The sequence below is a fragment of the Carettochelys insculpta genome, chromosome 8 (genome assembly GCF_033958435.1).
Source record: "Carettochelys insculpta isolate YL-2023 chromosome 8, ASM3395843v1, whole genome shotgun sequence".
Classification (NCBI taxonomy): Eukaryota; Metazoa; Chordata; order Testudines; family Carettochelyidae; genus Carettochelys; species Carettochelys insculpta.
The window spans coordinates 4,065,510-4,081,614 of record NC_134144.1 but is presented as its reverse complement, the minus strand read 5'-3'; the positions used below and the strand labels follow the sequence as shown (position 1 = coordinate 4,081,614).

The 16,105-nt window shown below is 40.9% G+C and overlaps 1 protein-coding gene across 3 annotated transcripts in view; it reads left to right on the top strand.

Moving 5' to 3' along the window:
• The window catches only part of DRC11 (dynein regulatory complex subunit 11), a 101,841-nt gene that overhangs the window by 63,217 nt on the left and 22,519 nt on the right, over nt 1–16,105 (top strand). For all 3 annotated transcript variants that reach the window (XM_075001435.1, XM_075001437.1, XM_075001438.1), the window contains 5 exons: nt 2,428–2,534; nt 2,768–2,863; nt 7,445–7,509; nt 8,403–8,485; nt 11,936–12,043. In XM_075001435.1, coding sequence (XP_074857536.1) covers nt 2,428–2,534; nt 2,768–2,863; nt 7,445–7,509; nt 8,403–8,485; nt 11,936–12,043 — 459 coding nt within the window. The remainder of the gene's footprint in view (nt 1–2,427; nt 2,535–2,767; nt 2,864–7,444; nt 7,510–8,402; nt 8,486–11,935; nt 12,044–16,105) is intronic.

Below are 16,105 nucleotides of genomic sequence, written 5' to 3'. Positions count from 1 at the left end.
TGGGAAGATCAAGAATCTCTTGAAGTAAGAGTCTGAATAGGCAATCAGGTTCCTGAGCAACATTATAGGCCTCAAACATGCAAACAAGCTACAAGTCCCTGACCTCAGAACACTTGAAACCAACCTCGGACATACAGGTTTTGCGTTTTGCTGTCACTACTTCTGTGCATGCATTCCTCATGAGAAAGTTATACTTTAAATCTTTTCTTCTTAACACTCTGCAGTGGCTTTAAAAGTAACTTAGAAACATTTTTGACCTAGGAAAAAAACCCACAGAGTCTAACACCTACAAACAATTGATCTATCTTCTAAAATTAGAGACCTCTAATTTAGTCACTTTTTTAGTCCTTAGCAAGCCAGTTGCCAAGAAATATCAATAGAACCTAATGGCTAAGGTGAGGGAAGGAGGCTGGTGCTGATAGAGCCTATTACTCACTAATTGATAACAAACATTCATGAAAAATAAAATAAAAAGTGTGGCTCAGTCTATGAAAAATAAATATCTCAAGCTTAATGCTCCTGTCAAAACATAGCACTTGCAACCTGTTGACCCAGCCAAGAAAGTGTTTAAAAATTCATCTCTTTTCCATGTAATATCCCCTTTCCCCAAGGCTGAAATTCCAAACGAGGGTAATCCTGGAGGACATACCATCTAACTAGGGTAAGTCAACCTTTCCTGTTGAAATATTATGTGGCATCTGTCATGATATTTGAGAGGCCTGGAGTCATTTAAAAGGAATTGATGTCTATTCCTTTCTTCATTAACAAAAGTCCACTGTCCTCCTTAATCTTTAATTTTCATAACTAAAAATGGTATGACTCCTCACCTGCAAAAATGATTCCATTTAGATAAAACCACACCAGGTTTTCACATAGTCAGAATTCAAGAGAATTCTCAGAAGGGAAAATAGCAACCTACATTATATTAACTAGACTAAACCTTGCATGGCCTCCTGTGGGTACTCTGAATATCTTTCTAAATTGATAGTGTCTTAGAGACTGCAGAGGGCAGTGAAAAGAGTGGTCCATGAAAAACAGTTTAATAGAGGAGTCTGTATTTTACAGGTAGAAAACTGTAATTTTAAATCATCATGATTGCGTACTTCTGGAGCTCAGCTGTCATTATAAAGATCCTATCAGGGTTTGGAATGTAGGGAAACTCGAGATACGGAGTTATCCTTTTACAGTTAATTCAGTCTATCAAAAGAGGAGATCATTTCCCTTGTTAAATTTGTTTTCTTTGTTAACAGGACAAAATTCAAACACATACAGGGTTGTCCAACTTTCAGTTTACTTTTCTGGAAAACCAAAGACAATTTTCACGAAAATTAAAAATATCTGCAAAGTAAAACCATTAGGAACTTTATCATAAACAGCAATTTTGCCATAGACTTGCACGTCTTACTTTTCCTCCCTGAAATGTCGTCTGCTTATTCCTTGTGCAGGGCCCATGCAACATTAAAAAGTTACGTCATATCAGTTGGACTATGCGACTCTCTTTTAAAATCCATCCTCTGCCTTCCTTGACTACTAGATAAAGTTTAAACTTTCTGGCCTCCCCTTCGAAGTGATGCACAGGCCTGCTGCACCTGCATGTGCTCAATCCTATTTCTGCCTTGTTCCCCTTTGCTACCCAAGCGATGCCAGGCTCACTGCCCCCTTCTGCCTCACATTCCCACCTTTATGCCTTTGTCTGTGCTGTCCTGTGTGTGCGTGATGACTTTCCAAGCTGGTGGCCCAGGCCCACCCCCATCTTCATTCAGAAATACTCCCAACACTGACTTCTTCTATGAAGCACAGACGTTATCCAATAGCACTCAACTGCCCTCTCCATCTCATTCTATTGTCTAGAATACAGGGCTGTATTACATAACTATGCAAGGGTCAGTGAGGATGATGAGACATTGATGGTCTAAGTTAACCTGTGCCTCTGGTCCCCCTGTTGGCCTTATCTTTTCTACATCAGTCTTTCAGACTATTTTCCTTCAGTAGGAGCCATTTTTATGACTTCCCCATGGCTACAGTTTAAAACTTGACACAGTAAGCAAGAGAGACAGTCAGTGGAGAAATTCCAGAGAACAGTGGCAAGGTCTAACTCACTTAATATTATTACTCCTTAATGTTGCAAAGTGCCAAACACAGGATTGATGCTCTGGAGATTAGGACTTCCTGCCTATAAGCAATCTCCTCAATATCCATTTATCATCTCCCTGAAATCCAATATCAAACCATACAAAAGACAAAGACGGCTAACCTTGAGTTCCACAGAGCTTAGCCATTGTGCTCTGATCTTGCTTGGAGTCGCTAGGATCTGTTATTTGCATCCAATTAACAATAATTTCAACTACCCTATTTTTTTCCAACAATATCTAGGAAACCAACCTCTGCCGTAACTTTTTGCTCTCTTTCTTTGCTTGTGGATACCAGACGTTTGGCAGAACAGAGATGAGCAATGGAATTTCCCGCAGGAGCATGACCCAGAATTGATCAAAGAGGAGAAGCGGAAAGAAGTGGAGGAGGAGGTCAGAGTGCAGGTGTGCACACAATAATAACAGGGCATATATCAGAATGGTTCTTGCCAGCATAGGTTTTTCTATGGTTATAAGAACTGGCCCTGACATCTAGACCTTGTTTCCATTCAGACCTCCCCTACCCATTCTTCTCCTTAAACGTTTGGCTGAACATTTCTCTGCGGAGTGATTTAGGGTGCATGGCTGCAGCATGGGAAAACTCAGAAAAAAATTCAATTGTGTGCCTGTTTGAATAGGTTGATGAGTTGATGCGACAGGAACTGAAGAATCTGAAACTGGCAGTGGACAGAGAGAAGGACAAAAAACAGAAAAAAGGGAAAAAAAGTGGAAAGGTGAGTGCAGTAAGGGGTGGGAAACCAGCATGAATTACAATTCTCTACCCCTAAATACTGAGAGACAGAGCCTACTGCCATCAAAGTCAATAACTAATTTCCCTCAGAGAGTCTGGTGAATCTTATGTCACCAGCAGCCAAAACCACCTCACATGTAAAGCTGATTTCTTAGGTAATTTTGCCTGGTTCATTTTACTGGGGTTTTTGTTTTTTTAAAGCTTAATTGTCAATGAAACCATACACTGTTATTTTATGTTTCAGGGCCAGTCAAACTGTTCTGAAGGAACAACCCCAAAATCTCAGACTGATTTTCAAGAGTACCCTGAAACCACAGCTCCAGCTGAAGCCAGTGGCAGTGGACAGTGCTAGGTGCTTTTGAAAATCAGGCTCTATGTTCTGAACCCGCTTGATTCAGATTAATATGATGGTCTTGCAATTAAAGCATGGGACTTGGAGCTAATAGATTTTCCATGAAGTGAGTGCCCTCCATTCCAAAAGCAGGTCTCTTTAAATTGTCCTAAATGAACACCCAAAAACCAAGACAACCAAACTCTCTGGTCAATTCTGAAAATCTTGGTCTAATCAGTCACGGATCAGAATGGGCACGCAAATGGGTGCATTCTAGTAAATACAAGTTAAATGTGCTCTGCTCACCCCTGAAGAACTTAATGCAATTTAAATCAGAATTATTTAGGAAAAGGAAATAATTTTGCAGCATTGATTAATTTAGTATATTTGACCCACTGAAACACAGCAAATATAGCAGTGCTGGAGTCCTAAAAAACACAGGTGCTGGAATGCAAGGAGGCTCCAGAAGGGAGCACGGGGAGCTAGCAGGAAGACTGGGGCAGTGGTGGAGCTGGGAGAAGTCCAGTGGAGCAGCAGATTGATTCCCAGATTTCACTCTATTCCTATGTCTCCAACCTGTGCCTGACTCCTCCTCCCTCTCCCCATGGGGGTTCTGCTGTCTGAGCAGCCCTGATACTCAACTCCCATCATCTCCCATCTCACCACAACCCTCCCTTGCCCTCTCCTGGCTGAGGTGTCCCCATCTACCTCCACTGCCCCACTATTGAACACCCCCTGTCTGGCCTTACCACTGGCACCTGGTGGCCTGACATCCTGCAGCTGAGGAGGGAAAGGTGCTGCCCAGCCCAGTTCCAAGGGAAGAACCAGAGCACCATTCCAGCAACTAAAAAAGTAAACGAGCAGCATCCTGCAGTTTTTCGGCACAACTTTGAGTGCTGACATTTAGCGTTTACTTCTAGTTTTGCAATAGAACAGCATGCAGAGTACTTCACACTGCCACACTTCTTTGAGTTGCATGTGCACAATTTATTTTACCCAAAGATTTAAATTCCTGATAACATGTGTAGAACAGCCATTTAGCAGTTCCTGGTGGAATCAGCATTTCAATTTAAAGCACTAAAAGCAAACAGCAAAATTCATTCTTGTTGCTTAAGTTTCACTCTTGCAATTGTTTGTGCATCCTAATACCTTCACCTGCAGTACTTCTAATTAGACACTTCTAATTTCCTTTCAGAAATGTAGAATGCTCTTTGCATCCAACAAAAAAATTACATGGGCAATTTAATAAAGCTAGCTTGAGGGATCTTTGAAAATTAATATATGAATATTATATGGCTCCAATTCAAAAACGTCAGGGCAAATTTGAAGAGAAGAAAGGCAACAAGTGCTGTTATAGTGACTGCACAGAAATTGGATGTTTTCGTGGACACGTGGCAGGTTAGACGCCTTCGTTCTCATTTGTATGCACAATATTCCCCTAGTTCATACAAACTCGGTCACAGTAGTAAGGCCTATAGTCCTTAGGCTGCATTTTTAAGAATTTCAGTGGTGGAATGAGCATAATATACGTAGACTAGGAGCACTCAGGATGCAGCTTGCCAAATCACTGATGAAGAATACTGAGTTATTCAATAGTAACCCTTCTGTCTGATGAAGGATCAGCGCTGGCAGCCCCATCCAGCCCTTCCCTAGAGGAGCCGGGGCCTCTGAAGCAGGCAATATGAAGCAGGAAATGTTTGTAGATTTTATGGTGCCAGGGAAGACTCAGTGATGCCAGATGTAAAATAAAAATTTCCAGGAGTTAACCTGTCTTGCAACAGCATTCTCAATTCGACTCCTGTAGAGCCAAACCCTTGTTTTCATGTCCAGTTAGCGGTGAGTATAATATGTCAGACTGAATACTGAAAAGCCAAGTTCATGTTCTTTTGTTGGGGCATTTTCCCTTTTTTGTGAGGACTCTTACCGCAGCTTTTAGAACATTTAAGTCTGTGACTACTTATAGTAGAGTTCCATTATCGAAACTGCAATGTCTCTTTCGTCCTGTGTACTAAAATCTGCTAGCCTGCTGTGAATGCTAGCTGCAAAGAGAGAGTTAAAAGCAGATTTATTATACAGTAAAGGATATGTGAGTGGAAAATAGCCATGAATAAATGGGACACCTACAAAGTGGTTAGGGGATAGAACAGACTGAGATATTTAAAGGTAAAATAGGTTTTCATAACTGATTAGCCTCTTTACATTTAATAGACAGTAAAAGCTGCTGTCAGTTAGATATTTTCTAGGAAAGCCACAGTCTAAAATTCGCATTTCTTCTTATCTCAGTACTTGCCAAATTTCCCAGAAACTCTAAGGTTAATTAGGAAAACACATTTTGTCTATATGATAATTTTTGAGCTTTTGAGTTTACTGGTAAAAATGCCCTGAAGAAGCACCCAACTGACAAATGAATTCAGCATATATGTTTAGTGTCTTTAGAAAAAATAAAATCCTCTTTTCTTCCCAATAATTTCTCATGATGTTATAATTTCTTCCAACTTCCTAAAAAAAAAGATAAAGAAAGAATGCTAGAGAACCACTGGCTTGAGTTGGTATCTCTACGATCTCCCAATGGCTATTATAGAGCAATACATACTTTTCTGACAACATCCCTAAAGATGTTTGTGTAATCTACAGAATACGTTCCTTGTTTTATAAAAAACCACACCCTGCTAGGCCTATCTACATAAACAGCAACGAAGGGTCCTGTGGCACCTTATAGACTAACAGAAAAGTTTTGAGCATGAGCTTTCATGAGCACAGGAGCATCTGACGAAGTGAGTCTGTGCTCACGAAAGCTCATGCTCAGAACTTTTCTGTTAGTCTATAAGGTGCCACAGGACCCTTCGTTGCTGTTACAGATCCAGACTGACACGGCTACCCCTCCGATACTATCTACATAAAGTCATCTGTGGTATAGTTCTGCATATTTGGACATGTTTGTATTATTCTAACACAGGACCATTAAAAATATTAGCTTTCTCCAACAGTCTCTACAATGTATAGCTCTGGTTTTGTCCAGATTATTTATACAGTGGCATGAACACTAACAGATTATTTGAGGAGCAGTTTGTCTACAGTATGACCCCGTCTTTGGAGAGTTATAATTGGTTTATTTTTAATTATTGCTGATTTACTTCAGGAACAATAGAATTTTCTAGCTAGCTAGACAGGTTTTTTAAAAACGAAATGTGCAACCCCTGAAGCTCTGCAAAGGGGTTTATGAATAATTCAATAAAATAAATAAATGCATGAGTAGGAAGTTATATAGTAACTTGCTGAATCTCCATCCCTAGAGGTCTTTAAGTCCCAGCTTGACAAAGCCATGGCTCGGATAATTTATTTGGGATTGGTCCTGCTTTCAGCAGGGGGTTGGACTCAATGACCTCCAGAAGTCTCCTCCAACCCTGTGATTCTGGGATTCTTTCCAGTGGTTGAGGAAGCAAACTGTTTGAGCTCATACCTGCCTTTAAATGTGTGGAGTAGTCCCACGGATGTCAGCATGACTAATCATAGGAGCTCATGCTCAAGTGCTTTGCTAATACACCAAGTTTTAACTTCACTATGTTACACACACGAATTAACAAAATGCTGTCCTAGTTAACTATTGTATTGAACTGTGCAAATGTATTTGTGTCTACTGACTTCTACTGACTGAGGAAAGTGCGAACACATGATTCCCATACTTGTATTTATTTGTTTTCCATGGGATTTTGCAATGTGTGAGGAAGCCATTTAAACAACACGTAGTATTCTAGTAATGCTTCCATTACTGCGGTGAAAATTCCCAGAGAAGACCTGCTCTAGTCATCTTGACCTCGTTCTACCTCTCTCCTGAGGTATTATGAAGAGTAAGTAGCAAGGAATTTAATGGTTAGAGCATTCAGGGGACTTGGATTCAATTCCTGGCTCTCACACAGGCATCCTCTGGGATCTCAGACAAGTCACTTGTCTTCCTTGTGCTTCCATTTCTTGTCTGTAAACGGGAATTATACTTTCCTGCCTCACAGAGTGCTGCAAGGATACAGTCTATTCCCCAGATACTACAGTGGCAGGGGACACAAAAAATACATAAAGAGTGGAAAAACAAATACAAATATCAAAATAGTTAGGTTTATTATAGATCAGCAAATTTTGGCTTTCATATTCCACTAGCACGGAGATATACCATTCATATGTATATATACAGCCCAACTATTTATGTCATCAATTACTGTCTATGTTTTTGGTCCTCAGAAAAAGAAAAAAGGAAAGAAAAGTGGAAAGAAGAAAAAGAAGGAGAAGGACTTAACTCCTGACAGGTAAGAATGTGTCTGCTCATCCTGAGAGTCACATCATGACAAAGTTATACATCCTTGATATTGGCCACACTATTTTTGTGTTCTTCAATTACAAAAGGACAGTATCAGAACTGGTAGGTTTACATTTCAACCTTCCTGAGCCAGCGGCCTCATCCTCCTGAAAAACCCACCAGTAATTTAATAATAGTATTAATGTCTGTAGACATATGGAAAATAAAACAAACCCATCATGAATTTGCCAAACGTTCATTTTAGTCCGAAATATTTCAAAGTAAAAACTGTTTTTGCATTGTTAGTAAATGCTATATCCCCTTTTCACTGATGTAATGAGCAGTGCGACAAACGAACACAAATGCTGCTTTGATATATACAAAAATGACCCATACCGTATGTGTTCTTCTTTATTCACATTGTTTTCAGTACAGGTTGAAACTCTCTACTCTAGCACCCTCGGGACCTGACTGGTGCTGGATGAGAGACTTTGGCAGACCACAGAAGTTCAATATCATCTAATAGCATTACCAACACTTCCACTGCTCACTGGGCTCTTAGAAGACATTTAGGTGTAAACGACACCTAACCAACAGCAGAGAACTCTGAGAGCCAGGGCTAGTGGCTGGGAAGAAAACTGACCAACCTAAGTTCTTGAGGGCACCTTACAAAAGTAAAGGAATTGGGATTGTTTAATTGGGAAAGAGAGCAAATAACAGATGAGACAAAAAAGTCACTAATGACTAAATATTGACAGAGATAATCATTTTTAATTCCCAGTAAAAAATTACATATCTTAAAGCTAAGGATTCATAAACGTTTCCATTTAGTTTAGTTACTGAAAGACTGGGCTGTTTTTGCAGATCTTTACAATTTTCTGCCATAATGCATTTTGTCTGTAGGACCATTGATTCTCTGTACAAGGAACTAGTGGAAGAAGGATTACTAATAAAACCCAAGACAGTGAAACTCTCTGATTACGTTGGTAATGTATACATTTTAACTGTCTTGCATTTCAGAGCTAATATATACCTTTAATATTATGATACCACTTATTCCACAGTGCATGCTAGTTACAGTAGTTTGGCTGCTTATTGAAGATCAATGAAATGGATAAATTACATGAAATAGCTGACAAAAACTCAGGTCAGAATAACTTCAGACCTTTAAGATTTGAAACGTGGATTTGTTTTCTGCATTTTTAAACATGTTTGCAAAGCACCCCTTTACCACTCATGAATTTGCCAGGCACCAGAAAGAGAAATAAAGCAATCTGAAAGGTTGCATGATGACTGGATACATTCCCTGAGATTGTTTTGGGACAGTCACTAAAACTGAACAAGCTGCAATATATCAGGGGAAAAAAAACATTAAATTAAAGAGTGTACGGTGCATCTGGCCATTAATATGATATGTATGTAAGTAAGAAAAACAGGAGTCTTTCAAGTCAGTGGTAAGTACCATGGTTTTACAAACTGTTAAAAGCAGCATTTATAGCCAACAGAGTCCTTGCCCACCCTACGGAAGGCTAAATTAGTTGGTATTGAAATTCTATTCATTGCACACTCGAGTCCTATGAGTAGCAATGGAAGCTTTTCCTTATTATTGCACTTGCCCAGCCACTACCAGCTGTTCTCCCTCAGGTCATTTATGACTGGCAGTTGTTTCAACCAGAGACACTTTGAAAGATGACATCGGCCACTATGATAGTTAGTGGCTGGTAACATTTTAGAATGTTGTTAAAAAAAAAATCACAATCTTCTTGCAATTAAAAAAAGGAAAAAAAATGCACTTATCACCAAATCTTCAAGTGCACTGACTGGAAAGATGGCTAGTGAGACAATTACGACTTTGAGCCATCTTTGTACTCCATGGATCCTGAATCTTTCTGGGGTCTGCTTGGCACCTGTAATAGCTTTTGTGGTGGCGGGCCCTCAGGACTGCTCTAAGACACACAAAAGATGTATTGGCCTCCTAGGAGCCATTACACCAGATGGGAAATCACTGGCATACAGAGCGAGCTGGCCATGTGCTCATACCCGGGATTCCCCTACACAGCACCTACCCTGGGTGGGAGGGAGGCAGAGAGCTGTCAGACCAGCTTTGCCCCAGAAAAGGATTCTCTTGCATTCAGGCAGTTCTCAGCTGCCCACATAGCTTAAAGTCCCACTTGCGCTGCCAGAGTGATGCAAACAGTACTTAGTATGGCCCAGAAGCAGGGCCTCACATTGTTGGCTTGCTAGTAAGCCAAGAGCAACATTTAAAGTTGCAAGTTTCCAGATTCGGCCCACAGAAAAATAAATCAGTGCTCTTCAGCCCTGAGTTCTGTCGTCCTAGAAAGGTCACTTGCCCACGCACAGTTCTGGGGGGGAAAGATAAAGGGTGGAACTGTGCAAAAAACCACACAGTGAGTAAAGGGACTGAAACCTCTGTCCTTATGACAAACTGACATTGCTGAACTAATTTTCATGGTGACCTTATCTAAATTAGTCAGAGACTATCCATCATGATTTATGGCCATTTGCAATTAAACCCTTTGATACCTTCTAATTAAATCTCTGAAGATTAATTTCTTTCAGTTCTTTTGATTTGTCCTTAAATAAAAGATAAAACCTGAAATTAATTTTACCCTCAAAGAGGGGGAGGGGAGGCTGTGCCCATGCATGTCCCCCTCCCTTGCCCAAACTGTGACTATACTGTGTATCTCAAATGTCTCATTTTAAACCTAACCTAACATCCATCCCTGATAAGCTGGATGTTCTGCCTTTCTATTTATATGTTATCATCAAAATGCAAAATAGTTTCCATTGCAGAACGTATTTATGCTAAAGAAATTAATTTGTCTTAAATGTCTCTTTCCTGCACTGTTATTGTATGTCTAGCCTGGAACTGGAGGTGGAAATTGCAGCTTGCAGTATACAGGCTATGTCTACACCAGTGGTTTTCAATCAGTGTGCAGCAGCACACCAATGTGTCATGAGAGCTGTTGAAGTGTGTTATGGAAATTTCATCAATTTACCCTCCCACATCTCTTTGCAGAGCTGGGGCGGGGGTGACAGGACTGATGAAATTTTATGGCACACTGAGATGATTCCCAGCTGGCACAGGGTTGGTCAATTTCCCCACACAAAGGCTTTGCAAAGTGGACGTGGGAGGGAAATTGATGACTCTGCATCAGCTGGGACTCAGGCAACCTTGCTGCTTGAGCCCCCAGCTGGCATAGGGTCATCAATTCCTCTTCCCCGACGCTGTGGTTCTGCATTTATGAGCAATCAATTCAGCCAGTAAAAGTGGGGGTGGTGTGGAATTGTTTATCTTACTGAAGCACACCACAATACTGAAAAGGTTAGGAACCACCGGTCTACACTACCATACAGTAGAGATGTGTGAAATCAAACTATCAGGGTCAGAATCGACCCCTGTACTTCTTGCAAGATGCAAAGAGTAAGAGAGGTTGATGGGAAAAACTCTCCTGTCGACCTGCTTCAGAGAAGATGGCCAAGTAAGCCAATTGCAGATACATTGATTCTAACCAGACAATTGAGATAGCTAGAATAGCATATCTGCAATCAACTCTCTTTCCCTAGTATAGAGATAGCCTTAGCTTCATGACTATATGCTAGGTATGTAGGGTGTATCTAACACATCCCACTGCTATACTGCTATTTTTAGTGAACTAACATGCATCTACTCAACCTAGAAATTACCCCTCCACACCCAGTGTAGACATAGCCTTTGTTTTCATGCTTGTGTCTGGCTCTTTGTCTCATTAAATCCTATATGTGATTACAGCTCTCCAACGAGATGAGGCAGAACTCTGGTTGTAGACTGCTTCAGCCTGTAGCAATGCATTTCACTCATCTTTTTTTAGTTTAAAAAAAGGTGAATTGCAATGCAAAATACAAACACTGACCTAAACAAAGCCTGCTGTGCAGAGGGACCCCACTAAGATGTGGTGGGAGTTATGGGAGGGAGGCAGCATTCAGTGGGAAAAAAACTACGTAACCTTTTAAACAGTATATTTTCTCTTTTTGAAATCCCTTAGATACATCATAGTTCATTCGTGATTCCAAAAATATGACACTTCAACTCCCCAAATTCTTTGCTATTGGTGTGATTTATGATGTCAGTAATGATTCTTTTGTGAACAGCAAAATTTCCTTAAGAGGTTATTTAAGACTTACTTTGCTGCTGAATGCCTTCTACAACCTGCTTAGCAGGTAGAGTAGCAAAGGAATGTGAGTTTAACCTCATTGCCTGTTTAGGCCTGTGCTCCACAGAAACAGTCCCCTACTTGAGTCCCCTTCCCCTGACAGAACTGGGTTTGCACAGAGCATGCTAAATTTGTATTCCATGGTGGTTTTTCACTATTTGAATTAAGCATTTTATAACAATACAGTGTTACATTTATTAAGACCCTGCTTCCTTCCTACAGGTGAGTACAGCTATCTGGGGACCACACTTCGTCAGGCAGATATAGAGCCAATGCCCTCGCTCACCGATGTCAGACAGCTGATAGCACTGTATGGAATATTGCCATTAGGTAAGAGCACAGCAACAACAAAAAAAATTACTGAAGGGCAGACTATGATGCTTAGTTTCCTGTCAGGAACATACGTTCTCACTAACTTTGACAGCGATTGATTGATTGTAGTCTAAAGTAGTTTGTGATATAATTGTTTATCAATTAAGGATTCCCAGTGAAGGGCATACATTTTAATAGTGCACAAAAGAGCAGGCATATGCTATGTTATTGGTAGGTATTGCATTTCTTTGCTATCTCTGTTTGCATTGCAACCTTTTGTGAATGGAAATCACATGGGAATGATAATAGCTAAAACAAGCTCCAGTGATTAATATCATTTAAGTTTTTAAGGGAAGGGATAAGGTTACAATTTGCCTTTTACAGTTGGGCTAACGTTACTTGGAACTAAACAAGGTGAGAGTTTAAGGAATTACTCTGAGAAGATTTCAGATTGCTGGAAGAGAGCCATTTTAAATGCCCTTGTAGTTTCAAATGCCAGCCACTATTAATATGAAACAAGACTTAGGGTTTTTAAAAGATACTGTCTGCCCTAATATTTTTCTCAAGACTGCCTGAGTGACTGTTGGCCAACCTTGGGGAATACAAGCACTTTCTAGAGAATGGGGCTTATTTCCTTTAATAATGCTTTCACTTTTGGGAGACCTCTGAGAGAGGACAAGCAAGTCCTCAGCCAGCCAACTCAGTCCTAAGAAACCTCGGGCCACTTGTTCCACCTCAAGCCGGATTGTCCTTAGCTCTTATCATGGTCTTGGGACAGAGGGGAGCAAGGAGCCTTCCGTTCCCGCCCCCACCCTTTGTGCACCTTTAACAAAAACCAGATAAATGCCGCGCTTTGGCTGTTCTCTCTGTACACACTGGCACACGCCAGGTGCGCTCCATGGTGCCAGCCCCCTCTGCACAGAACCCCAGTGTGGGCCCAGTGCGTTAAAGGGAGCAGGCTGCACCATGCAGAAGGCTCTCCCATCCTATAGGTATATGCCTTTGCAACAGAGAGCTTTCCCTCACGCTAGGTTGTATTCATTAACTTGACTCCTCAAGGCTGAGTTCTAACATTGTAACATAGGACATTGCAATCGACATAAACAGTGACTTTCATGTTTCAGACCATGTCAGCTGGTCATTGATTAACTCTACCAGAACCACAGCTTTAACCACATAAGTTGTTACCAAGATAAAGATGACAGCACTGTCCACGTTCCAAAGTCATGTTGTAACCCAATTTCCTAGCGTGATTAAAGACTGGTTCTGCTGAGAGAAGCCCAAGAACTTCCTCCCATTAATTGGAGAGAAATTGTAGGAGAGGCAAATACCCTCAACTTGTAAAACAAACAGACTATATTTGCAACACCAGTTTGAGACATGCCTGTGTGCAGAAAAAATTCTTGCCTGAAGCCAAAAAAAGTCTCAGGAAGGATTTCACCTTGAGGTGATATTTTACTTAGCTGGCTTCAGAACACATTCGCATGTGTGTGTTTGTATAAAAAAGTTTTCCCAAAAATATTCACCCAACAGAGAAACTAAAGCCTGAAGGGAAGATTGCTAGAAGTTGAAAGGAGACTTCAGGAGACTGCAGATGTGGTCTCCTCACCTCAAAAAAAATATTTTGGCATTAGAAAAGGTACAGAAAAGGGCAACTAAGATGATTAGGGGTTTGGAACGGGTCCCATATGGGGAGAGGCTAGAGAGACTGGGACTTTTCAGTCTGGAAAAGAGGCGATTGAGGGGTGATATGATAGAGGTATATAAAATCATGAATGGTGTGGAGAAAGTGAACATAGAAAAATTATTTACCTTTTCCCATAATACAAGAACTAGGGGACACCAAATGAAATTGATGGGTAGTAGGTTCAAAACTAATAAAAGGAAATTTTTCTTCACACAGAGCACAGTCAATCTGTGGAACTCCTTGCCAGAGGAGGCTGTGAAGGCCAGGACTCTATTAGGGTTTAAAAAAGAGCTTGATAAATTTTTGCAGGTTAGGTCCATAAATGGCTATTAGCCAGGGGTAAAGTATGGTGCCCTAGCCTTCAGTACAAGGGCAGGAGATGGATGGCAGGAGATAAATCACTTGATCATTGTCTTCTGTTCTTCTCTGGGGCACCTGGCATTGGCCACTGTCGGCAGACGGGATACTGGGCTGGATGGACCTTTGGTCTGACCCAGTATGGCCATTCTTACGTTCTTATGTTCTTATGAGACTTTCCCTTGGAAGTTACATTTCCCAACACAGGTTTCTAATGTTCCATTGTAATCAAATTATAATCACAGTAAATTGTTATGAAATAACCAAAAATATTCATATAACCGGAGAGGCTGGTATCTTCACTACATGGTTCATCGTTCTGGAATAAAGGCTTACGATGGCATTCATCTCAATACTTTGTTAATTGTCACATTTTTGGCTACTTTATGTAATTAACACATTGATGGATAGGTTTGTTTTCATTTTCAACAGCTAAACAATTGCCTAAGTCAGACTTTCTCTTGTCCTCAGTCCCTGGAACAGACCTTTTCCAGAACTGGCAATTCTCTCCCAAAGAGTTCTCACCTGCTGGTCTTTTTTCCCTACCAGTTAGTTGGCAGACAGAAAGTTCTGAAAGGCATAACTGTTCAAGTTACTTTGCAGTGGTAATCGATCGCTACAGCAGGGTAAGGTCACATTTTTATGTGACAAGTAAAAGGCATTGATTACACTGGACCATCAAGGGAGAGGCTATATGTATATTTGCTTTTAAGTTTCCTGTCTAGATTCTATTATATTTCAACATCCCTCAGAGTAACAAATATTTTTGTTGCTCTGGCCATGACAGCACAGATGCTGAGTCCTGTCTCTTCACTGGAAAGCACAATGGCAGCATTTTACAGCTCTCTATAGGTTCCTTTCTCCCATCGTGCCCTCTCTATGAGCAATAGGCAATGCAGAGGATGAAAACCTAGGTACCACTGCATCTTGAGCCATTTGGCTTTCAACAAGGGAAGAAATCTCACCAGCCCCTATTTCAGCAGCACTTTACCATTGGAGTAGTAAGCACTGAAGAAATCTTTGGTTTGTCGGTGGAGCAAATCCGTGACTGAAACAATGTCCAGAAGTGCAGCAGAAAACAGCTTCTCAGCTTATTTAGAAGGGAGACACACACACCCCCAGGGACAGAAATTCTCCTGAAGTGTCTGGGTTAGCAATCGATCCTTGAAGAGTTTGTGCTTCTTGGCCATTCCAAGCCCAGACTCTGACAAGAATCACTGATCCAACTAACAAAACAAGCCCATTTATTTCCATTCTGAAGAGTTTAAATGGGAGAAGCAAAGGCAAGAGCCACAGAGAGCAGTGAAATCTTGGATGCTGATTGGTCCCCGTCCTCCCTGTCAGAGCAAGGCAGCAGCTGTACTGTCTCAACCAAAAAAAGCCAAGAACAGAAGCAAAGGAGGTTAGTCACGTAAATGGGTACGTAACATGCCTGTACTCATAAATGAAGTTCTAGAGAGGGCTGAATTGTCACTTTTTGGTGGATGATTTGATAACACTCCCAGCATTCCCAGTCCGGGGTGCTGTCATCACCTAGCTCAGTCCGAGAAATTCCATGCCTACAGTCCCGGGATCAGACTCTCTCACACACTTACTAAAAGCAGAAATAGCAATAAGAGAAAATCCTCCTAAGAAAGGGTTGTGAGGGAGGAAAGGGGCAAAAGGAAGACTGATGATATCTGGTGTTAAATTACTGAAGAATGTTCATCAGGAAAATATTCCAATTATTTTGTTTTCTTATGGAAGTTGGAAAGTGTCACTTCTGGAACAGATAAGGGGTTCTGCTATTTTATCGTATGAAAGGAATTTCCTCCCCTTGTCCAATTATAAAATGGGGAACAGCTCTGAGGTAGAAAGTTAGTCTCCTCTTTTAAATTAGATCATAGGAATAGCTACACCCAGGCATCTGCCTAACAGCCACCAGGGAGTCAGTTAACAGTTCAGGTATAATTGAAGACAGATGTGTACTGTGCATAGTGGCAGGCTTGTCTTTTGCCTGTAACTATAGTCCTCATTTTCATTTCAATGCTCCTTAG